General features: G+C 42.2%; 1 protein-coding gene and 1 long non-coding RNA gene across 5 annotated transcripts in view; one reads left to right on the forward strand and one right to left on the reverse strand.

Moving 5' to 3' along the window:
* Window positions 1-4,149: 4,149 nt before the first annotated feature.
* Window positions 4,150-26,057, forward strand: part of LOC124526431 (uncharacterized) — a 41,994-nt gene continuing 20,086 nt past the window's right edge. For all 4 annotated transcript variants that reach the window (XR_006965671.1, XR_006965668.1, XR_006965669.1 and 1 more), the window contains exon 1: window positions 4,150-4,430. This is a non-coding gene — a long non-coding RNA (uncharacterized LOC124526431). The remainder of the gene's footprint in view (window positions 4,431-26,057) is intronic.
* The window catches only part of PLCXD2 (phosphatidylinositol specific phospholipase C X domain containing 2), a 49,636-nt gene continuing 41,690 nt past the window's right edge, over window positions 18,112-26,057 (reverse strand). The window contains exon 5 of the mRNA XM_047099422.1: window positions 18,112-24,378. Coding sequence (XP_046955378.1) covers window positions 24,219-24,378 — 160 coding nt within the window. The 3' untranslated portion in view covers window positions 18,112-24,218. The remainder of the gene's footprint in view (window positions 24,379-26,057) is intronic.

Consider the following 26,057-nt stretch of genomic DNA (forward strand, 5'->3'; position numbering starts at 1 on the left):
AAAAGAAAATGTCATCTTATTGTTTAACTTGCCTTTATTTTCATTTTTAGCGTGGCTAAACAGCTCTTCAAATGATTATAGGTTATTTATCTTTCTTTTTTTGTGAACCGCCAGTTCATTTTCTGCCTAGCTTTCTACTGAGACAGTGCCTCTGGCTGGTATGGATTTTACTCTTTGGGGATAGTAACCTTTTGCCTGTCATTTATATTGCAAATATACTTTCCTGTTCACTGTTTCTATTTTTACCTTCCCTTATATGTAAAAGGAGTTTTAAGTTATTTAGTTTTTAAGTATTAGTATTTATGTGGTCAAATCTATCCTAATCAACTTTTACATATATTTTTCCCTCCAGTGGATGAAAGAGTGAAACCAACATGTAAGTTGGCCCATGAAAAGTGTGATTTATGATCTGAGTTTCGAAAAGATTCAGACAACTCCACAATCTCTTGGCCCAATTTCAGGAAATGGATGCATTATTTAAGATGGTGAACATTTTCACTTACACACTAAAGATTTACCCAAACCAACTTAAGAAGATTGGGAAGGATTTCCAACCTTCCAACCCAGGTTAGGTTGAAAGCTACTAAGCCCACCCTTCTACCGTATGTCCTGCTTCAGACATGCGGTGTTAAAGTTGGAGTTGGAGTTCGATGTTAATGGAGGCCATTGGGATGGGTGCTGGTAAGGTTATCCCTCTCCTTAAACCTTGAGCTTCCAAACTGGTGCCAGCTGCTGACATCACAAGACTTCTCTGCTGTTTCTCTAATGTGTTGTTCTGTGTTTCTATTTAAGGTTGCTCCCAGGATATATGGAAATTCAGGTCATAGCTGAGTAGAGATCAGATTCATAACAAGACAGTTCGCCAGGCAAATTTCCCCAGTGTTCGCGAGAGCTTGTGAGGCCTGGGCTGCAGAGAATGATTCTAAATTGAAGCTCCAAGTTCAAGGAATGTGAATGAGGCATAGACTCTATTTTAGGGTAAAGTTTTAGTTCTTCCTGTTCCTGCCTTTCAATTAGAAGGATCGCTCTGGACCTTCCTCTTACCTTCCTTCTCCAGGGAATCAAATCTGCCACAGTCATGACTACCACAACTATCTCTACTCTTGCATTTTTTCTTCTTAGGATATTCAGACAAATTTCTAAAAGGAAGCAGCCTTCTCTTTGAAGTCTGAATTCTTGAAAAGGAAGGATGCAAATACAAATTTCCTTTTCTTTAAAACACCACTTGGACCTCAACTTCGTTGAAGGTCTTCTTGAGCATCCATCTAGAACTTTTCTGTGGTATATTCAATTATCACTGTCCCTATAGCCTCATACATACATTGATGTGCTGGCTCCTTATTGGTTCATTTGCCCTATGAAAGGTTTGTCCTCCTCAGGGCAAAACTGTGAGCTACTCATTTCTGTATCTATAGCACGTAACACAGTGTGAAGCATATATTAGGAACTCTATAAATGTCTTTTTATTGGATCTGTGTTAGAATAATAGAAAATGTTTGATTCCAACATGCTGTTATGACCTTGGCTCGGGGAAAGTGGGAGTTAATAGCTTCTGATACAAATTTATATGAAAAATAGCAGTATCCCAGTGGGAATTAGGTTAGATAGTCATTCAAAAAGGAAAAATGGTGACCTTCAGATAATCCCTTTAGGGGAACAGCCAAAAACTGAGCATAACCAGACATGGTCAGAGAGCCTGTCTGCGAAATAGGAGAAAAAAATTTGGAGAGTGGGCTAAGCACACAGTGCAACCAAATAACACTTAGGCCATTGTATCCATTGACCAGCTTACTCAAATTTCATTGGTGAATCTTTTTTAAAAATCATATTAAATAATACGCTAATGAGATATAAAATCTGGCATGCCAAGAGTTACTTGAAGATATGAAATCCAATATACGGATTCATTTAGATATCTCAAAGGAATGTTTTACATGCCAAACCTTCTTATAGTGTGCCTTTTCTAAAAATGATCAAAATGTGTTGCAGCAATTTTAGAGAAGGGCTATGCTATCAATAGAAGTCATTTAAGCCCATGTTTTGAACAGACATTTGCTAATTAATTCCAGAAATTAAACAAGTACCTAGATTTGTGTAACGTACATCCAGGAATAGTTCAGATAACGGATTTTTCTTCCTGCACAACTGATCTAATGCCTTTCTCATATTAAAATTCTTTCCATGCATTGCACACATGTACACACGCACACAACTTGTAAATTATTTTAGGTTTACTGCAATTACGTTAAAACACTTGTTGCCCCCAAATGCCTGAAGATTTATAGTATGAAAGTCTCTTCGGTTTAAAATGCTGCCTCTTTGCCTTTCAGACTATTGGGCAGTAAAAAATGGGATTATAGGAACAGTCTCTGCATTTTCTGGAAAGTCTCCACAGGATAAGCCCCTCCTTAACTTCACTACCTGGCAGAGTCTTGGGCACAGATAGAATACTTATGGACTCTGGCTCCCCTGACTATGTGCTTAGTGAGGACTATGGGTAGAATAAGAATAAGAATGGCCAGATGACTTTTTGAAAGTAGGAAAACAGCATTATGTTGCTTCTGAAATGGTTTTTCTCTTACTAGAAAACTGACAGGGCTGGAGAATCCAGTCCCATATTGGGAATTCAGTTCAAGAAATGATGGTGTGCTCACTGGCTCCGTAGAAGAACCTGTGACAGGACTCACCGGGGCTTTGTTACTTGGTCACTTTGTCACATGCATTAGAGAATGCATGGGGTTGTCTCTTGTTTCAGCACTTGACTGTTTTATTTAGTGTTTGTTTTTAATTCCATGAAGTCTGTGTTTGAGCTACATTTGATATTGATAATGCTTCTTGGAATTATGGGCCATTTTGGTTTTCTGGCTTCATTAAGAAGTAGTCCATGTTTGAATCATAAGCTTATTTTCTTCCCATCCCGCCTTACCTGAATGCATTTGGTGGGCAACCCAAGGGTGACTTTTGCTATTTGGTTGTTTGTTTTGTGGCTTCTAAAAAGTGAGCCTAGGGGCACCTGGGTGGCTCAGGAGGTTAAGCGTCCGACTTCGGCTCAGGTCATGATCTCGAGGTTCATGAGTTTGAGCCCGGTGTCGGGCTCTGTGCTGACAGCTCAGAGCCTGGAGCCAGCTTCAGATTCTGTGTCTCCTCTCTCTGTCCCTCCCCTGCTCATTCTCAGTCTCTCTCTCAAAAAAATAAAATAAAATAAAATAAAATAAAATAAAATAAAATAAAATAAAACAAAAATAAAAATAAAATATAAAGTGAGTCTAGCCAATATGGTTGTGGACAGTATCAGCTACACATTGCTGTGTTACCCATCCCTTTCCCCAAGAGACCACCTTAGAAGAAGTCAATTAGATACTAGAAATGGAGTCAAATATTAGAAATACACACTGAGAAAGTGTGTAGATGCAGTAACATTTCTGTTGAGTACAACAGAAAATCACTTGAGGACCCTGCCAGGAAGTCAGTCTATTCTTACTGAACTCACGGTGTTCCCTTATCACCTGGAAAATTACCAGATATCCCTTGGTGATCATAATTGAGGTTGACTTTCCCTCTCTCATCTTTTCTTTTGTTTTCTGTTTACTTATTTATTTTTGAGAAAGAGAGAGTGAGTGGGGGAGGGGCAGAGAGAGAGGGAGACAGAGAATCCTCCCTCCAGAGAGGGAGACAAGACAGCGCAGAGCCTGATGCAGAGCTCCGTGTCACAACCTTGAGATCATGACCTGAGCGAAAATCCAGGGTAAGAAGCTTAACCAACTGAGCCACCCAGGCGGCCTTCTCATCTTTAAAAAGGGACAAAAATGGGCAACAAAGTGACGCAGCTTCCTACTGAAAGCATGAGACCATTGATGCCTAATTTCTTTCAGTGCTTTCCTGTTGGGGCCAGAAGTTCTTCGCCATTACTTGTGAGTGTGGTTCTTCAGGGCCTTAGAGCTCCCCAGGTGTGGGTCCCAACTGACAAGTAAACCCATGTGGGCCATGACGCTGCATGCTTTCTTTACCAGCACTTCCAGTCACGCCTTGGTGCTTGGTGCTTGGTGCTCGGTGCAATTAGCTCTTTCCTTTGAATAGTCCTGCCCTGGGCTGCTTTCTCCTTGTCACAGTGAGCAAGCATTATTCTTTCCTTTTTATGGGAGAAATAGAGCAGAGAGGAGTGAAATAACCCCAGAGGTGAAAAAATAAAAATTATCCATGCTTGGAACGGGACGTCCTAATTCTGTCAGTCATCCCGATGACTATTTCTGTGGAATATAAGAGGGAAACCAGCGTGTCTCCCAGGAAAACTGCCCTTTCAGTCCAGGGCCTCAGGGAAGATCTTTGATGCATTCTTCTTCCTTGTTGTGCCCTCTCTTCATTACACATAGCCTTTCATGAAGCTTACAAGAAGGGACATGAGCACAGGCGCCCAGTTCGCAACAACCTGGGTGAGTAACCCTGGGCAGGGCAGCCGGGAGGGGAGTCCGGGAGGGGCAGGAGGATGAGAATGATCCCACGATTCAGAGCCAACTTGCAGCTCTCCCAGAGTCCTTGACCATTGTTTTGTGAACTTAAGAAGAGGTGCCGATATGTCCCTCACTCTTCCGCCTTTTGCTTGTAATGTCACCAACGCACACAGTTCCATCTGACTCACTGCCATGTTTCTGTAACCTTGGGCAATCATGTCACCTTTAAGGACTTTTGTTTGTTTACAAAGGGAGGATAATAGTCATGACCGCCTGCTCGCTGGAGCGCACATTAGTGACAGGTGTGGCAAAGCTGAGTGTCAGCGCCAGATTTGGTGGCAGCTGGACAAGAGAACTCAGAGGTGCTTGCCTCCAATTTTCCAGCTGAGTGGGCTTCTTCTCCAGAAAGTATCGATGCCCACCCTCTCCGATCTTATAACAACCTCGGACTTTCGTTCCTGAGATCTTTGTAGCGGTTTCTCACTCCTCCCAGTTCACACGCCTGAGAGGTAGGGAAAGTGGCTCAAGAGAAATAAAAACCATATGTGTATTTTCTTTTTAATTTTTAAAAAATGTTTATTTTTGAGAGAGATAGAGCATGAGCACGGAAGGCGCAGAGAGAGACACACACACAGAATCCAAAGCAGGCTCCAGGCTCTGAACTGTCAGCACAGAGCCCGATGCAGGGCTCAAACTCACAAACTGTGAGATTGTGACCTGAGCTGAAGTTGGACGTTCAACCGACGGAGCCATTGAGGTGCCCAATGTATTTTCTTTCTTTCTTTTTTTTTTTTTTTTTTACTGTTTATTTATTTTTGACGGAGAGAGAGAGACAGAGCATGAGCGGAGGAGGGGCTGAGAGAGGGGGAGACACAGAATCGGAAGCAGGCTCCAGGCTCTGAGCTGTCAGCACAGCTGACAGATCGCGAGTTCATGACCTGAGCTGAAGTCGGATGCTCAACCGACTGAGCCACCCAGGCACCCCCCCAGCGTATTTTCTTTTGAAAAGAACTGTCGATCTTAACTTTTCTAGTTTTTCCTAGAAGATGGAATATTACAACTAGAGGAGACCATAAAAAAGAATACATGCCGACCTCCTTATCTCCATTAAAAAAAAAAAAGAAAAAAGAAGAAAGGTAATTGAGGCCAAGAGAGCTGAAGTGATCTGCTCAGTGTGGCACCGTCAGCTGCAGCAGTAACAGAATCAGACAAAACCAGTCTCCTATCTGCTGTGCTCTTCTGTTACTGCACATCCAGAGAGCAAGGTACCTTCAACGCACCGTTCCCTCCACACCATAGGTTGATACTTCTCGTCCTTTCTTTAGCCATCTCTGGCAATGACAAAGTCTTTTTCTTTTTTTAAAATCACTCTCTCTACAGGGGCACCTGGGTGGCTCAGTGGGTTAAGCGTCCAACTCTTTATTTATCATGACACTCAGGTCCTGATCTCACAGTTCTTGAGTTCGGGCTCTGCACTGACAGCGTGGAGCCTGCTTGGGATTCTCTCTCTCCCTCTCTCTGTCTGCTTCTCCCCCACTCTCTCACACTCTCTTAAAATAAATAAATTAAAAAAAAAGATAAATCACTTTCTCTACAAAATCTCCGTCATCTACCAATTTATTACCATCAATGAATATTTATTGAGAACTCGTAATCTTCAGACTACTGTACAAATAATTAAAAGTTCACACACACACACACACACACACACACACACAGACCCAAACAGGGGACTCTAAGGAGGCTGTGGTTTGGCTCACTTGATAAATGAAAAACCTTCAAGATTATTTAATCTTGTCTCGAAAATAGTGCCTAATATGTTTCTCGGAAAGAGTAAGTGACTCTAGCAGAACTGAGGATGACCCATTGATGACCCATCAATGAATGTTTGTGGTTATTCACAGGGAAGATGCAGAGAGTAAAGAATCAGAACTGAGTCACCACCAAGAAGTTCAAAACCCACAGAGCAAAATACTGGTGGAGTCAGGACCAGAATGCCTCTGTTGGGCTATGTTTTATGTTCTATTGTTTGGACTACGAGTTACCAAAACAGCTACATTGTATAATAATACCTCTTATCGAGGGCTTTTCCATCTTGCAGAGAGAAACAAAATGAGATGAATTTTTGAAGTGAACAGTCAGATTTCGGGAAGTCTAGCCATTGGTTCTTCCCTATACTCAGGATTCCGGTCCAGCAAATAAAGCTAAATTTTGTGGAATACATATACTTGAACTTGAGGGCAAATCTTTTCAGGATTGAAGGATGGACCTTCTTCGGGTCATAGAGAACCTACCATCTGTTCCTTCACTGCAACATCCTTGCTTGGCCTCTGTGTGGTCTCTGGGTTTTTTGTTTGTTTGTTTGTTTGTTTGCTTGTTTTTGTTTTTGTTTTGCAACTTGTTCACTTACTAACCACAAGCTTCCAGCTGCTTATACTGTGAAATCTAATGAGATTACAATAAAGCAGGCCCCATGCACAGCCGTCATTATGCAGAAAGACACAAGAGCCTCAGCTAAACACACCATAAAGGGTTTATCTTAAGATATGAATCCTTGAAAACATCAGCTCAGCGATGACAAAAAGTTCTGCCTAGAGTTCTCTGCAGGAAATATTTTTGATATTGTTTTGACTTTAGGAAAAGAAAAACAACTAGACTTTGTGGGGGTTACCTAAGTGCACAGTGAAACTGCAAATTCAGACTGAATCCTGTCCTCCAAATACAGAGTTCTTATGTGGAAACAATCTCATTTTCATTTTGCTTTCTGGGAAACCCTCCAAGGCACCGTGAACTGCCAGCTTTTTGTGACCTTCAGTTTCCTAACTGCTCCCAAGGGAAACTTGACCTTGGAACTGTGGAGAGGAGGGGAACAAGTTGGCGTGGAACAGGGCAGAGGTTTCATTCTCTCTGTTTGCTCATTTCCCAGAGCATATGGGTTCTCCTGCACCCTTAGAGCCTCTGAGGGCAAGGAGATGGGGACAAAAAGTGCAATGCAAATGCACATTAACCCCAATGCAAGGACACATACAAGACTGTCACATGGGATGGAGACTCAGATGGCCAGCTGGGAGCAGTTCCCAGTGAAGCATTAGGAATAAGAAAACATTCGGCCACCTGCAGATGCACAACTGATACAGGGCTCCCTGACTCCTCAGAGCATCGTAGGACCAAAATGAAGTTCCTAAGTCACAAGAAAGCTTCCTGTAACGTTAGCTGGCTTCCATAGGTATCGGGGACACACCCATGACAGATTCCCGATTTGAAGAAGGACTTTCTTGGGTTTCCTATCATTTGGCAACTTCTTGACTCACAAGATACCATCTGGTCATAGAGTTAACCAAGAGAGGAACTGTGTATATCAAGAGACGCTATGGGGGCCCTGTAGCCCCTACCTACATATACTGTCCTATAGGCATATAGCCAATGAGAGGAGAGTGGTTTCTTAGCTTTTTCCCAGCAAGAATTCCTTCCATCTCTTTCTTTGCTTATGGGCACATGGGTTGAACAAATTTGCCTTTAAGGCAGATTTTATTAAGTATCAAGTAGTATCTTCATTTCCATTACTCAATGAAAATCTAATTAGAGTAACATTACCACACTGACCTGATAGAATCTCCACCCAAAGCAAAGCGATCAACATTTGAGTAGGTCTCTGAAGCCTGAGAACAGGCTATGTAGTCAGTTGGCATTTTTAATTTCTGAAAATAGCTTGTATTGTCCCATTCGCACCATTTGTAAGCCTGAAGGATCCAGGGAACTGCTTGTTTGTTAGAAAAAAAAGAGAGCAAAGCCTATAGGACTTGTTAGCAGAGTGATTCTGAGAGAGCAGTCACCTTTATGGAGTCTTAGGTTCCTTATCTGAAAGGATGTCATTTTACCATGACACCCTTCTTACAGGGTTATGATGAAATTAAATAAAACCAGACTAGAAACTTTAGACATATTCAACTTTCCCAAAGAGAGAAATTTGCAGAAATAAAAAATCTGGGTACAATAAGTGAAAAAGTTTGTCTCTGTGTTACATTTAAATCAAACAAATAAACAAAACAATGTTCGCAAACCAGGAGAAAGGACAATTTTCTTTTTCACAGTTTCAGAAAGGGATGGAAAAACTGATGTAAGGGCAATTGTGTGTGTGTGTGTGTGTGTGTGTGTGTGTGTGTGTTTTCTTGTTACTTTCCTGGAGGAGAGGAAAACCACTGTGATGTTGAGTGTTATGCCTGTATGGGATCAAGAATGCCTGGCTGAGGGAGTCATAAATATGTGCCCTGAGGATCCAAGCTAATAATTTACAAAGGACTCCGTACTCTTTTACCCTTAGAACACAAATAGTATAGACACTGCTGAGTATTTTTCCCAAAACAGAGTGCCAAAGAACATGGGTTTTGGCCAGGCAGACCCCAACTCAAATTTCACCTCATCTTACTACCTGTCCAATATACAAGAACTGAGCAAATTGCGTAAGTTTCTTATAAGGATTAGATTTTTTAAAAGGTAGATAAAAAGGCAGGAGTTCATTTCCTGCACGTCATAGGCACTGGTTAAAGGTGAAATGTTGTTATGCGTCCTCATATTTCAGCTTCAACTTTTCCTCTTTATCCTAATGTTTTAGTTAGCAAAAATGATAGCATGTGAATACAATTCTTGTGGGGTCAGCTGCATCAGGAAAGGGTACTTAGCGGCCTTGGCAATGCGATCTCTATTTGTAATGCCTTTGCTATCACACGCTTAAGTATGAGGTGGGTCTGGAAAAAGAAGAAATTCTTTGTTCAAAGATATTCAGCCAACCACATTTCACGATGGCACTTCTTTATCTTGATCTTGTAAATGCTCAGGAATTGTGGCTGCTTTGGAATTTCTGCCAGACAGCTAATGGAAGTTTTAGGATGTATCCAAACAAAAGCAAAATGGAGGTTAGGAGAAAAGGGAGATTTGCTGCTGTGCCTTACTGGTTCACTGCTTGAATGACAGCTGTCAGCCATTTGGACTCCAAGCTGACATGGGCCTCTTTGGGCTGCAGATACTGGGAACCTCGATATGATAGATTGTTGAAGGTTCCTCTTGCTTTAAGCCTCTTTCTGCCCAAATCCCTTGGATTTAGATGAGTAGAGATTAGCTAAGGTGAAGTGAAATTGTAATTATTAATTTTCGTTCCCAGAGGAGGACTGGAATGGTGTCATTTGTTTCCCTGGAAATAGTTCAAATGTTGTACTTAAGTTGGGGCTCATGTGTTTGAGTCTCTGGAATAGAAAGGGGCAGAGATCTAGCCTGAAAATTCCCTCGGTTTACTTAAGAAATATCCAGGACTGGGGGCACCTGGGTGGCTCAGTCGGTTGGACGGCCGACTTCAGCTCATGTCATGATCTCACAGTCCATGAGTTGAGCCCTGCGTCGGGCTCTGTGCTGACAGCTCAAAGCCTGGAGCCTCTTTAGTTTCTGTGTCTCCCTCGCTCTCTGCCCCTCCCCCACTCGCACTCTGTCTCTGTCTCTCCCTCTCAAAAATAAATAAACATTAAAAGAAAGAAAGAATGAAAGAAAGGGGAAAAAAAAAGAAATATCTGGGACTGGAAAGACTGCAGTGACTGTCACTCCTGGAACTGGGAACACTTCCCTCTGCTCCCAGCCCGTTGTTCCCTTTACTTGCTCTTGCAGAAGGTCTAGTCTAGTCCATGCTGCCATTTTGGTAATAGTGGTACCCAGCTGCCCTCGAGCATGGCACATCCAAGGGCCAGTGGAAAACCTCTGGCTTTGTTAGTCAGCCTTGCTTTCCTAGGTGACTGCCCTCTCAACACCCACACACCCACAATTTATGTTCCTGCATGTGCTTAACTCCACGACTGCCTTGGAAAAGCATTTGATAGGGAATGAGGCAGGATTTGGTAGAATCCTGGCTCAGCTTATGACTGAGTAAACATGGGCAAATTAACTTCTGGGTTCAGGGCACCTGGGTGGCTCAGTCGGATGAGCGTCTGACTTCGGCCCAGGTCATGATCTCACAGTTTGTGGGTCGGGCCCCATGTCAGGCTAATTGCCCACTTTGGATGCTCTGTCCCCCTCTCTTCTGCCCCTCTCCCACATATTCTCTCTCTCTCTCAAAAATAAATAAACATTGAATTGACTTCTGAGTTCTCATTTCCTGACTTGTAAAAGGACTAATACTGTCTATCTAGTTTAGTCAATCCCGAGAATAACCTCCTCCTACCTAATATCCAATATGCATGAAATGGGAAGAAAAGCTGGATATATTCTCAAGGGCCACCAGTGTTTTGGCCTATTCCAGATGCTGCAGAGAAAGGACAGATAAGACCTATCTGTTTCTAAGGCAGCCTAAGGGATTGTGGGTAAATCTGGCCAATGCATTGGAATGCTCTGGCACACTTTCCCCAGTTCCAAACCACCTCCATCACATGCATTATCTACAAACATTCTCTGGAAACCAGCCAGACACACACTTAACATTTTACAGAGTTAATATCTTCACAGAAATGTATCAGTTACCATAATTCTTCACCACATTCCTGGGAGTTAGCCACAGACTCAGCCCAAATCACACATGGGATTTGTGTCCAGGCCACCCTCTGCAGTGGCTTACACTCCTGCATCTAGTTAACTTCCCGAGCCACATAAAAATTCCGGCCACAAACCGCACCAAAGGGGATTCACTTCAGTTCCATAAATGATTGACAAAAATACTGTCAAACATTACCTTGTTGAATAAATTGCCCGATCCCTCTCCTAAAGGGAGTTCAGAAAAATAGGGCTTCTCTTTCACCATACTTCTAAAAGTGGAAGAGCTAGGAACCATTGCACAGACCTGACAAGTATATGGGTAACAATATGACAACATTTCTGGAGGGGTTGTATTCAGATCTAAATGTTTATTTAAAATAACATATTTTTGGAATGTGTAGACTTGAAAGAAAAATTCCATGTTTTTTGGTGATTACTTAATAATCTTATCCCCCCTCAAGAATCACTCGCTAACTTGTTCTATAGTCAATTTTTTCTCTCTAAACCTCCAGAAGTAAGGGAAGCTTCTTCAAAATCACAAGCTCTTATGCCTGAGGTGACATCAGGTATTCAGTTTGTTCATGAGTCTCGTTCGTGTTCATTTATTGTTGAGCTAGGAAGGAGCCCGTGGCATTTACTACTCTGTGTAGGATAAAAATGTCTCTGGTCAGCTATCACTGCAGAGAACAGTTATCTTCTACATTGCCTTGTGTCTCTTCTATAGAGATAGGCATGGGCTTTAGCGGTCTTCTGTCAAAGTTAGGAAACAGCCTTTCATCAGTAAATGATTGACCTGGCCAGCCTGGGTGATAAGCTTAGGTAAACAGACTTGATTCTGCTCCAGCAATTTGAAGACTTTTAACTCCTTAGGTTCCAGAGCCGAATAATGCACATGGCTTTCTGGGAAATCCTATCACTCGAGTTGGAAAGCTTTTTGCATAGACAGTGTGTTCCTCAGATTTATAATGCAAACTGTCCTGGTATATCTTGAAAGTGGAAAGAACTTATGCCAGCAAAATCTGGAACAAAACCATGTTTGAAGAGTCATAACTAATGGAAGAATTTCATGAAATCACAAATACAATTTTTATGACGAAAGATAGAAAACTTTCTAAACCTTTGAAATATGTAGAGGAAACACAACAATTTTCAAAAGGGAAAGAAGATGGAAGAAAAATACAACCCACTTTGCAGAACACGTTGGTGGACGAATGATTGAATTCTCTCAGCATGCACCCACAACTAACACATCTCCTTCAGTAGACCATCATCAGAGACGCTCTGGCTACAAGGCTGGGCAAAATGCCTGTTTTGTGATCTTGAGAGAAAGGCCCATGACCAGACAGATCGCCTACCTTGATTGCTGCTTTTGGAATCTGGACTCTTCTCTCAACTTCCTTCCTGACTCAGCAGTGGTGTCCCACAACTGTTCCAATCCTGGCCAAAGAGTTTGGGACGATGGTAAGAAGCATCAACACAGGATTTCACTTTTTCTCAAGCACAAAATCAAGGTGTTCCCCTCCATTTCCTTTCCCGCTTTCACTGGCCCCTGCGGACAGTGGTCACGAGCTGCAACTTGCTTGCAAGCAGGTATGTTGACAGATGTGAAGGAGGGAACCTGTGCTGGTTTCAGCTGCCTGGTCTGGCCAATCACTACAGACCAGTCCAGGCTCTCAGTCCTGCTCAAGCCCAACCAGCGATCTGGATGACAGAATCAGATAGCAGCACTGCAGGGGAAGAAAGCAGATTTGTTAGCTATTGACTATCCAGAAAAGCAGTGACCTTTCTACAGGATCTGTGAAGTAGACAGGTATATATGGGAGAAAAATACCTTTTATTTCACCTCTTTTTCCTGTAGCAATCTCAGAATGCAATTTCAAGGTCATTTTAACAAATCTCTCATTTAATAGAATTTGTTCTATTGAATTCCTGTCTGGTGAGAATCATTTGGAAATTCCTTGAGCAAATATGGCTGCCACTTACTTGAACCTTGAAATTTTATTCCTATTTTATAGATGAGGGAACAGAAGCTCAAAGGGGTAATAGTCATGCAAGGAGTAGGTGCTTAAATCAGGATTCGAACTCACTATTCTAAAACCAGTACCAATGTCCAATGTCCATACACTTTCCATAGTATTCTGTGGTAGACTGAAGAGGCCCCAAAGATGTCTATGTCTGAATTCTTAGAACCTGTGAATATCTCACCTTTCATGGTAAAAGGGACTCTGTAGATGGATCAAGTTAAGAATTTGGAGATGGAGATTGGTTATCTTGGGTTGTCCATGTGGGCCCAGTATATCACAGGGGGGCCTCAGAAGATGCTAGGATCAAAGGAGACGTGGTGACAGGAGTGGAGTCAGAGAGAGATTGAAGATGCCACGCTACTGGCTTTGAAGAAGTCAGGAAGGGCCCCTGGCCAAAGAAGGTGGCTTTTAGAAGCTGAAAAGGCAAGGAAATGAGTTTTCCTCTAGAACCTCCAGAAAGAACACTGTCCTGCTGGCCCATTTTAGACTTCTGACTGTAGACTTGAAAGGTAATACATTTGTATTGTGTTGCTGTAAGCCACTCAGCTTGTGATGACTTATAGCAGCAATAGAAAACTGGGAGAGCCAGAAATATTCTGCCTGATGGTGAGCTCTACCTTCTCGAAACGGCAACTCATGGCTCTAGTTCTTTTTTGAACATCAGGCACTCAGGGGGGCAGTTGCAAATGATGGGGAAGGACCCTGGGAGGAGACTCAGAGACCAGTTCCAGGCACTACCTTAGACCAGTCATTTATCTCTGGCTTTTAGTTTTCTCTCTTGTAATATTAGCACCTGGACAAATGTTCTTTGGTCCCCTTTACGTCTAAATTCATGAGATTCTCGGTTAAGCGTCCAACTGTGGCTCAGGTCATGATCTCATGGTTCGTGGTTTCGAGCCCCACATCAGGCTCTGTGCTGACAGCATGGAGCCTAGAGCCTGTTTCAGGTCCTGTGTTTCCCTCTTTCTCTCTGTCTCTCCCTCACTTGTGTTCTCTTTCTCTCTCTCTCAAAAATAGGTAAACTTAAAAAAATTAAAAAAAATTAAATTCATAAGATTCTAATATCTCAGTCATACAACAATTCAAAAATAATTGAAGATATCCCCATCATGTTTCTCTTGGTATTTTTTAGTTTATTTTTTGTAATTTTGTTTATTTATTATGAGAGAGAGAGCAAGGGAGGCTCAGAGAGGTAGAGAGAATGAATCCCAAGTGTGGGGCTGGAACTCTCGAATTGTGAGATTATCACCTGAGCTGACATCAAGAGTCAGATGCTTAACCGATTGAGCCACCCAGGCTCCCCTTTCTCAGTCTTTTCTAAACACAACATCCCCAGTTCTCATGTGACACCACTTCTAGACCCTTCGCCCTCCTAGCTGCCTTTCTCTGAAAAGGCTCCAATCTGTCCACCTCCTTCTGAAATGTGTTGTTTGGACTCGTGTGGGATACCCAGCCATGCCTCCATATCTGCTCCTGTGCCTGGTTTCTTCCATCTCCCGCTGCCCTCTCTTGCTAGAGCCCATCTGACTCTCATTCTTTAGGGTCTTTTGGACTTGCTTAGTCTGTTCCTTTTTATCTTCTTTTATCCAACCTTACCTCTTGAAAGAGAGCATCCATAATCAACAAATTCATATGAGTCTTAATTTAGTTCATTTTTTAAATAGGAAAGACCAAAATCTTCTAGAGCTAGCCTATGTCAGCCATCTTTGCTTGCTTAACAACCTTGAAATGATAGTTAATTCTCACAAATATTTGAAAGACAGTGGTATGTAAATTTCTTAGAATCATAGATTCCTTTGAGAGTCTGATGAGAGCTATGGATTCTCTATTAGAAAGGTGTGCTCATAGTTCATAGTTTCAAATTATTTTTTACTTTTTTGAGAAAGAGAGAGAGAGAGCAGAGGGGGAAGAGGGGCAGGGGTGCGTGGGGAGAGAGAAAGAGATAGAGATGAGAGAGAGAGAGAGAGAGAGAGAGAGAGAGAATCCCAAGCAGGCTCCATGCCCCGCGTGGAACCCAATGTGGGGCCCAATCCCATGACTGTGAGATCATGACCTCAGCTGAAATCAAGAGTAGGACACTCAACTGACTGAACCACCCAGGCGCTCCAGTTCCAAAATTTTGTATGTCATGTCAGGGCATTCTGGCACCAATGAAATAGACCACTGAACCCTCTGACGTGTGGCAGGTTAGTTCTAAACCTGCAAGGTTGTTAGGGAAGGGGGGAGCTTTTGCAAAAGGCAGTCTAATGTCTTCTTCCAGATCCATTTATACTTCATGGAGGCCTACAAATGAGACTCCCGGGCCCAGATTGAGCAAACACCCATTAAGCGTCAAAGCAGGAAAGTCTTTAGGCCACAAAGCAGAGAGGTTAAACAAAGAATAGCTTTCGGTGGCCTTCTTTTGCAATAAGAGCTCTGCTTCTTAGGGCCTTTCTCCACAGGATAAGTCCCATTCTTTAGACACCAGGCCCCTTAGATTAAAGCCATCTGCTTGCCTAAGGCTTCTCTCAGTTGCATGATGCTACTGGACAGAGGCTGACAATTCTGTGTCCCCTTTCCCCACCCATGCTTTCCAAAAACACTGCCCAGCTGTGCAAACACCCTGGTCTGACTAGCACTTTTGTTTAACTGGCACTTGCCCAGGCCATCCGGGGTGAGGTTTGAGGCACATGGGCTTTGGACACTGTTCCTCCCTTGCAACCTTCTACCCTCTCTGAGAATGAAAGGTTTCAAGTCTTAAAGATAATAACAATCCTTCAGTCACAGTGAGCAGATTTGCAGAGGGATAAACAAAAAAACATACTGCTGATCAAGAATTCCTTTGGGGAGAAAAAAAAAAAAACAACAACAAAAATCCAGAGCATTCAGGCATTCTAACCTCAGGGATTCACAGAAGAGGACTCACTTTCCAAGTCAAAGAAGCAGGGTCTGGTCTCTGCATTGCACGTATCTCCAGCGCAGCCATCCGTAGGACTAAGTGACTCGGGCACCTTTCTCCTGCCACACTGGATGGCACGGAGAGAGGGCATGGACTGGGCACAGACTTCTACAGGAGACATTGAGAGTCTCCTTATGAAAGAAGAGGTGGTTTTCTAGATCAAATAGCAGTCTGTTTATATACTTATTTACTTAGTTAAGGATGTTTGAAAGAGCATGGCCAAACCCAATTCTTGACAAAAGCGTGCAGTGGAATCAACTATGGTGGTTTTCAGCCTGGAAAGGATCATAAACAAAGGCCATTCCCATAGCTTCACAGTGGAATTTTTTTTAAAAACTTAAGGAAATTTTATATCACTGTTGAAAAACCCAGTATCACTTGCCATAGAGAGAAGGTAACCATAAAAGAAAGAAAATGCACACAAAATTATATTAAATGTTAGCTGGATATTACTGGCCTTTTTGGGGTTGTTGTTTTTGCTAGAAAAACAAGGGTTAGAGAGTTTTCGTCACTAAGCTGAGACTTTCCTCTCCACTAATCAGGATGATTAAGGGATTGATGATATAAATTCTATTCAAAGCTATGGCCATTGTCCCCCTCACATCATCTGGCACACCACCAGTGGTGGGAACCCTACTCACTCTCAGAGCAGTGCACAGATAGTCCAGTGATTGTGCAACTTTCTCTTTCACTCTCTGAATTTATCTGCTTTCCTTCTTATTAATTAGCTCCTGCTAAGTCATTAGCAATAAACACAAGAGTTAGTAGTCAACCATGTTGAAGGGATTGTGCCAGGTACTCTTTGGAGGGGGTGGGTGCAAAGTCACCACCCCTAATACTAACTACTCTTGAGAGTTTATTGTGTGCCAGGCTCTGTGCGGAAATGTTTTCTGTATAGTGTCTTATGTAGACTTCTCAAAAACCCATCAGAGCAGGTATTAGTAGTCCTATATCCTGTATATTTAGAGATGTTAGTTTTGTTTAGAGTTATACAGTCGGGATGTGATAGAGCCGGGATAGAAACACAGGGCTATGCGTCTCTGAAATGCCTGTTGCCCCAGCTCCTGTACTCAATAGAATGTTCATAAGCTAGTTGTAATATGAAAAATTAATTTGTACATAATATACGCGCTCCATTTTCACAGAGGCAATGTTTCAACCCAAGTGTGTGTTCAGAAATTGAGGCAGTAGTCTTTGCAAATACATCATGTGGATGTTGGGACTCAGACCTATCTCCATCATGCCATTTTCTACTAAAAGCCAATGGGGATGACTGAAAGCAGTGCTTATGAAAGCCCATCAGAAGACCATATGGTAGGAGTGCCTGGGTGGCTCAGTCGGTTAAGCGTCCGACTTCGGCTCAGGTCATGATCTCACGGTCCCTGAGTTCGAGCCCCATGTCGGGCTCTGTGCTGACAGCTCAGAGCCTGGAGCCTGCTTCGGATTCTGTGTCTCCCTCTCTCTGACCCTCCCCCATTCATGCTCTGTCTCAAAAATAAAAAAAAAATTAAAAAAAAGACCATATGGTAGATTTACTAACCATGACTAAAAGTACAGGTGAAAAATCTATGATGTGTTCTTCGATTGCTAGGTTAACTTGAACAGAAATAGAATCGTCCCTAATTTGCTGCTGTAACATTCAACTATGTGAAATGAATGATTACTTAGAATTAACTTCATCTCTGCTAAATTCATACACAGGTGTTTCACCAGAGCCCGTTATTTTTGCAGGGCATAGGGCAAAAAGAGAAAGTCACTGAAATTAAGTGGGCTCAGGCATTCTACTAAAAAGAATTAGGAATGAAGAAAATATTGGAATCTTCCTTGCCAACAGATTGGACGCCCACTCTAATCTCTGCATTGTTTTATCTCGGTGCTTGGCAATCACTCAGAGTAACAAGGGCTCACCATGGTGGTCAGGTGAGAATATGGATGCAGGACCTGGCCCAAGCCTAGCAGAAATGGTTGAAGTGCTGAGGGCAAAGCATAGAAAAGGATGGGTGACAAGATTGGGTGCACATTTCGTGCACGGCTCATCTTGGGGACTGCAGGTGTGGTCAGCTGATTCCAATATGTCTTCATCCAAAGTCGTATACTAAGATATTGGATTGACACTGGGTCTATAACCTTTAAAAAAAAAAAAAGATCAGAAGTGGGCCAACAATAAAACGTACAGAGAAACAAGGAAACATGCCTGCTAAAGCTTTATATTTATTATTAGGTTTAAGCCTATTTAGGTCGTTCAAATAAAATACAAGAAAAGACATAATGTCATCATACCTATTAAATTGTTTTTTCACAGTTAAAATGAGGTAATCTGGCTTTACAATGTTTTAGGTTGAATTAAGCAGAATAATCCAGGTTACAAGAAAGAAGGAGAGATATATTTGAACAATTACTTCCTCGGAGGGAAGAAGCCAAGTGAAACGTGTGTGAATAAGATAATTAAGCCACAAAATACATTTCAGAGTACCAAGAAGCATATAAGTTAAGTACCAAACTTAACTCTAACCTTAAAATTGGTACAATTTACTATTCTGATTTTATTACTTTTTGTTACTTAACTTAGCAAACAGCATGCACTGTAATATAAAACAAGCATAGAGGACAAACAGAATATCTAACAGAGTATTTATCAGATTCACATATCATATCTGAATTGACCAAGACTTATTTTCACTATGACAACCTCTGTATTTTCTAATTGCTGATCGGCGAGGTTAAGTATAACAGTTGGCATATACACAATACAAACACTGCCCACACAGTCTGTATGTGACGCTTATTAACACAGGGGTGCAAACTAGTAAGTATAATAGCAGCAAGGTACCGCCGTGCCTAGAATATGTTCTAAGATTTATCATGTTGATACTACAGATTCATGACTGAAGTGTTACTAGTGCTATAAAGCAATAACATATGTTAAACTGCAAATATACAAAGCAACGGAAGGCCTATCTGACTTCAAAGTGCTGTGCTTCTCATTGGGCTCCAAGCTTGTGAGCATGCCCCTGCGATTTGAATGAAGTATTGGCCCCGAGTTCTGGGCCCCAACCAGATTGTGTATGTGTGTGTGTGTGTGCGCGCGCACGCGTGCATGCACGCACACATGTGTGTGTCGGGGTCAGAATTACGCATTTGGGACCAGTAAGGAGCAATAAAAACCACTGTGACAGGAGTGGGCTTGGGCCTCATTGAATGTGTGTGTCTATTTGGATGAATTTCACCGGTATTCTGTTATTAACAGTAATCAGCAGATGATCAAGGATGGCCAAGAGGAGAGGAGAGAGTGGTATTCTGTGCAGATCAGAAGGAATGAGAAGGAAAATGCCTCTAGACTATTGAGGTTATCTCAAGATTGTGGGATTGGATTCCCAGCAAAGAGAAGAAAAATATTTTATCCAAACTATGTGGCTTAGAAAGGAGTTTGAAAAGTACTAAGAATAAGTGTCGTTGGAGAAAAGACCAGAACACGGTATCCACTGCAGGATAGAAAGAGTTATCTTAGAATATTTTCTGAGCATTTAAGACTGTGCTATTTCAACACCACCAATAGCATTTTGTACTGTATTCTTCCAGGTTAAGGGCCAGTTCAGCAATATAGTACCTTTCGTGTCACTATTTCTCCTAGGAAGCTGGGGAAGCCAGAAGGTAAGAAGATAGTAAGTCTCTTGGGAGAGTAAAGAGCTGTTCATTACCATTTGGAGTTAGGGTGAAGTTTCCAGCTAAATCACTTATCACCTAATCAATTCACTCCTGTGTGTCCCAAGGCAACATTTCTGAGTGACAAAGCCATGATGGCAAACACTAGGAAGCAGTCTGAGGCCGAGGGCCGAGGACTACTGCAAAGTTAGTGGAATTGAGAGGGACAACCATGCTCTATGCCACACAGAACAAACTTCCTGTTTGTATGGACATTTGACGTGATCAATTTCTGTGCACTTCCTTTTGGCATAACATGACTGCTTAGCATGCATTTGGGAAAGCCCCCTCTTGGGAACTCAAGTGTGTCAGCAGATTTCATTCAGCTCTATTCATCTCACTATATGGATCACTACGGAGCCAGTGTTGCACCAGCTGTCGTCCTAGACCACACTTTTGAGAAATGAACCCAAAAAGCATTTCTTCACACACGCCACACGAGGAAGAATTACCATAACTGCACACCTCGCTCCCTGAGTATAAGGCATTTAATTTAATCCTAAGGGACCTGACATTTTGGGGAGCTAGTTGACCAAGGTTTTCAGAACATCACTAAGGTACCCGAAAACATCTTTATTGCAGACTAAGGAACCGAGGTGGATTTAGCACAGGGTTGCTTACTTGCTCAGCCACGAGAGAGAAGTCTCATGCCTGTGCCCCACTCATTAGGCTGTTCCATTTCCCAGAACCTAACAATAAAAATCTGCAGTTAGCCAATAAAGAACATTCCAAAAACTTCAACTGGGCCATGAATTCATTCTGTAAGACGGCCTGAATTTGTGTAGCCCTACTGCGTCCACGAAAAGAAATCGTTTCATTTCCGTCGTAATTTCTTCTGTTTCTCCACCTTTAGCTTAGCACTAAGCTTTCTCGCCAGGTTGTAATGATGTCTCTTTGGGGAGCACTTTCTTATGGCAGGATTCAGAAAAACAGAAACAGAAAATCCTGACACACCATAAAACTGCATTTAATTCTAGAAGGCTCCACTTCATTGTCTTCTTGAACAGAAACATAACCTTTGTGATGTGAATATGAGGTCATGAAAGGAGAGCCAGGATTCTTAACCTTGGTCATGACCTGGGCTCAGATCTTGTGCTTTTGAGTCTATATAAAAATCCTGGGTTTGGACTGTGGCTCAACTATTTCCAAGAATTCAGGGGTCTGGTCTCAGTGTTAAGGAAAATAAATTACTGGAGAGTCTAATACAGCATATATATCATTTTTGGTGGGGCATGACACCCTTAGGTCTGTCAATAATTTAAAAATTAATCCTCAATAATTTATCATTCCCTTCCATCAATTCCATCTTGACTTCTCTCTCCAACCCTAAGGATATCTTTTCTGCCCATGAAACCGCAGTGGTATCTCTAATAGGCTCCAAGTTCAACCCTTTAAACATTGCTCCAATCTAACTGAAACCTGTGATTGTCCCCTTTGCCACAAAGCCATGGAAATGTGGCAAATGGTCTAGGGAGTTCATGAAAAACCATTTGGAGTTACCATTTCAGAATCACTATGGCCTACATTTCAGAATAACTATGGCCCCAAATCCTATGAAACTAAAGCCCTCTTTGGCTCAATCAAGTAGCTTTTTCGTTGATCTTGAAGTTAATTCTGAGAAAGTATGGTAGGCTTGTTTGATCTCGTGAGAGTGAATGATGCGGTTGGGTCAACCATTTTTATTGTTGGCAGTTGTAGAATGAGTCATAGAACTAAAGTCTCCTCTCCCTCTGTCCCGTCACTGAGTCTTCTTCTTGGCCTCATGTCCAAGAGCAGAATGCATATATCCTTTGCATTATATCAAACAACTTTTTCCTGGAGCAGAGATTCTGCCAAGTCAAGGTGTTTATCAAGGGCGAACTGCCAATAATCCTCCCATCTCCCAGAACTCTTGTGTAGAATTTCAAAATGCAAGCCAGGCTGGCAACCCAAAACAGTATGAAGGAGTGAACACCTGCATGTGCCACATAGAGTAGGACTCCATGCACACGTCCTTGGGACCATTTTCTGTGCTTCTGTGTCACGCTTGATGTCTTTCCTCTTACTATGCAAACACTGAGGTGTACTTCAGTGTTACAACCCAAGTGAAGTGCGGTTATGTATCTTAAGACGAAAGGAACAAAAATCAAGTAAACATTTCACTGAACAGTCAGCAGCCCTTGGGTGTCACTGGCATCCTCTGTAGACACCCTGCCAACACACCTGGCCTCGTAGCACCAAGCACCTGGACAAAGCTGAGGCTCAAATAAAACAGAGCAGAATAATTCTCCTCTTGCCTCCTGATCTCTTTGCCAAGTAACAAAGGGTTAAAAGAGGGGAAATGACCTAGTCCCTAGCAATTGACCAAGAGTTAAAAAGAAGACCAACTGAAACAATGAGACCACAAATAAAACCCTGAGGGGTGGCCAGGAATTTCAGAGCTTGTCACTGGGGTTTAATATTAGAATTGAAGAAAAGTTGAGAAAGTGAGGGCACTTCCTTTCTTACCCCTTTCCAGAGAAGGCCCCCCAAAATTTGATGATACAATCCCAGGAACCTCTTTGGAGAGGGGGCTCAAATGCAAGAACAGGAAAAGTTAGACCAGATTTTCCCGGAGGCATTTGTGTTGTGGCCCTCCTCAAACTGCAGAAGCTGGAGGTCAGGGATTAAATTATTTTACAGACAGTAGAGGCTGGAAGACCAAGATTTGGGGGTGTGCTTTTGGTAGCTCACCCCGGATACCCGCCATTGCAGGAGACATGTAAGATCCAGCTGTGAGCATGGAAGAATAGAAATGGGAAGCTCCCGGGGGGGGTGGCCTAACGGTCTTCACACATACACACATCCATCCAGGATTCCACGTTTATTTTTCCTTCTTAAGAATCCAGATGCTGACATTTCCTTACGGATCCTCAGACAGTCCTGAGGAGCCTCAGTATGTACACACTCCATGCCCAGTTTTCTTTCCAGCTCCTTCCTTTTCAACCTTCTACTGGAGAGTCTTCCTCAAGAACTGAGAGTTCTTCATGACCCATTGTATCTTCTGACCCAGTGCGTGGCCTGGCAGTGGCTTCTCAAGTCTGGACCACACCCACGCATGAACACTGTCCCAGCATGACTGGGGGAGCTGGGAATATCTGTAGCTGAGTCAGAGGTCACTCACAGTGCTGAAATGCACGGTCCTATTGAAGGGAGAAAGATCAGGGCGGCATCGGGCCTGGGTGAAAAGAGTTCGGGAAGCTCCTTTGTGAGTGCTCTTGAGGTGAGAAGCACTGAAGATACTTAATCTATAAATAAATAAGTGGATAAATAAATAAATAAATAAAACACAAGAGGACTCTTTATAGATAAGTACCTCTTACCAATTAAAAAAAAAAAAAATCCCCCCTTGAGTTTCAAAGCCCTCATGCAGTGGTGATTAGCAGGCTCAGAACAACCTGCAAAAAGGAGAACAATCAAGACACAAACTGGAAAAGTTCCCACACTGGGTATTTCTCACTTGATGACCCACAAGTCATCCTAAATGTCCCCGAGGTAGTCTTGTTTTCAAGGAGTTACAGAACAGCTCCCAACCCACTTGGAGCTTCCTCATTAAATCCATTGCACTTTCCCATGCTTCCTGTGTCTGCCTCCCCGGTGTCACAGACAAGGCGCCTTCCATTAGCGTTGTGTCTCACAGCACAGACCGAGTCCTAGGCAGATGACAAGGAAATGCGATTCCAAGATCTGGCTTGAAGATCCCACTCTTCAAAAAGGACTTTGCCAAAATGATGCAGGAGTTTACCTGGCAGCCATTTTGGGGAAAGCTACAGATTTAAACCAAAGAAATCGGGCGTGCAGCAAACATGCATGTCTATCTCCTGTTGGGCCCCACACTGAAAGGATCTTCCACCACTGTTCCTTTCACTTTTAAAAAGGGGCCAATAGAAATAGAAAGGGATCAATGTTTTAAAACTGGGAAACACATTTCTGATACCAAAGGCAGTACGTATTGTTTATCTAAAGAATGAAGGTGACCAGTTCCCAAGCATAAGCTATGGAAGAACAGATTATGGCTGGTACAGCCTGGTGATAAAGAAGTCTTACTCTCTCAGGGAAGAAGTGGTGACATTCAACATGCCAGAGAGAGCTGGTGCTTGGCCCTTTTTCCCCTCAAAGCCTCGGGTTGATGTTAGGGCCACCCCATAGGGCCATCCACACCTGCAATGAGCCATTACTTTGACTAAGGATGCCTTTCTGATTCATCTCCTCACAGGCTCAAATACAACATCCTGGAAGAAAACAGGAAACTGGGCCAATTACGGGACACTCAATGGAACCTGGAGACTCCATTTCCATATTACATCCAACATCATGAGCCACTGGGGAGACCTTGACCTTGATCACATGAGATATGCTTCTTCCCTTGGACTTAAGTTTTAGTCTCATTTGGGAAAAATGCAATTAAAATCTCTGTAGTTTAATCCAAATGGCCCTATGAAGAAGGGAAAACACCCTCCTCCTCCTACTTCCCCATCACTGCCCAGGGACCATCCTAACAGGAAACCCTTCAGAACTCTGGCCTGGATCAACAAAGTCAACATTAAGTTAAATAAATTTAAAAAAAAAAAAATCAAATCAGCATTTAGCCAAAGCTCTATCCTCCTGTAGGAGGTCGTTCAATTCAATGACAGTAGTGGCAAAGTCCACAAGGTCCACGAAGTCCGATGTGATGATGTTGACACCCATGGCTCCGGGCTTCTGGGTTTTCACCCAGTCCAGGATGGCAGGAAGATTCCTGCACAGAAGAGAGAGCAGGGAGCAGAGTTTAAAAGGACTCTTCCAGAAACAGAAATAAGACGTTTCCATTAATGTAACACAAGTATGTCAATAAAAGCACAAGCCCCCAGAAGTCCATCTGTTTAAACTTTGTATCTCTTTGAGGGATGGAGTGATGTCAACTCCAACAGAGAATTGTACTTTCAAGGTTTCTGCGCTGGAAGACAAGATTATTTGCCGCAAGCACCAAAGAAACAGCCATGTCAATGGGACCTTGAAAGACTAAGATCGAGACCTAATTCTTGGCAGGCTCTTTAATTATTTTTAACATGAAAAAGTTCAAACATATTGATTGCAACACTGAAAGAAATTTATAGTAAGTGCATCCACCATCTAGCTTCCAGCACTAACATTTTACAGCACTTGCCACATAACCGTCCATCGACCCACCACTCTATCCTTCCATCAAAATATCTTACATTTTTGACAAGTTCCAACTGCACAGATCTATACACATGCCCTAACGCCTCAGTATGCATCTCATTAAGGAGGATTCAATATCTGTTTTAATTTGTTTCTCTTTTGACATAAACTTGCATCCAATAAAATGCACAAATCTTACATGTAACCTAGCTGAGTTGTGACAAATGTAAACACATAATACATACCCCGTGTCAAGGTACACAAAGAACATTGCCAGCATGCCAGAAGGTTCCTGCATGTACCTTCCTCATCAATCCCTGTCCACATCCTCCCAGAGGCAACAGTTGTCATAACTTTTGTCCTACCATTGATTAAATTTGCCTGTTCTAGAACTTCATGCAAGTTCACGCACTCTGTATTTTTTGTGTGAGGTTCTTTGACTAAGCATTCTGGTTTTGGATTCATCTGTGTTGCTATATACGTCAGTAGTCTGTTCTCCTTTTTAATCACTGCAGTATTCCACTGCATGAATACAGTAGGTTGTTTATCCATTTTCTTATTGATGAATAAATGGGAAGCTACTTGTTTTTAGATATTGTGGATAAAACTGTTATGAATATTCTTATCTAAGTCTTTTTGTGAACATTTATTTTCATTTCTTTTGGATAAGTACCAACACCTGAAATTGCTTTATTATACGGGAGGTTTACATTTAGTTTTATAAGAAACTTCCAGATCTTTCCCCAAAGAGGTCGTTCCATTATATATTCCCAGCAACAAAATATGAGACTTCCGGTTGCTTCAGAGCCTCACCAACATTGGCACGATTAGTCTTTTTAATTTTAGCTATTCTAGTGGGTATGTAAAGATATATGACAGTGTTTCAGTTTGCATTCTTTTGATGAAGAATGAGGCTGAGCAGTTTGTAATGTGCTTATTGGCCATTTGTATGTCTGCTTTTTGAAGTTCTTGTTCAATTCTTCTACGTATTCTTTTTTTTCTTTTTTCTTTTAACTGTTGAGCTGTAGAAGTTATTTATATATTCTAGATGCTAGTATTTTCTCAGATATGATTTTTGATATTTTATCCTTGCCCATATGTTGCCTATTAATTTTCTCAGTGGCATATTTTGGTGAGTTGAATTCCTTGATTTTAATGGAGTCTAACTCATCAATTTTTCTCTTATAATTTATGTGACCTATCTAGGAAACTTTTGCCTAGTCCCAAGTCACAAAAATATTTTCCTGTTTTCTTCTATAAGCTTTATGGTTTTAG

This window comes from Lynx rufus, unplaced genomic scaffold (genome assembly GCF_022079265.1).
Source record: "Lynx rufus isolate CCGP_SWC_20201006 ecotype Redwood Valley unplaced genomic scaffold, mLynRuf1.p SCAF_5, whole genome shotgun sequence".
Lineage (NCBI taxonomy): Eukaryota > Metazoa > Chordata > Mammalia > Carnivora > Felidae > Lynx > Lynx rufus.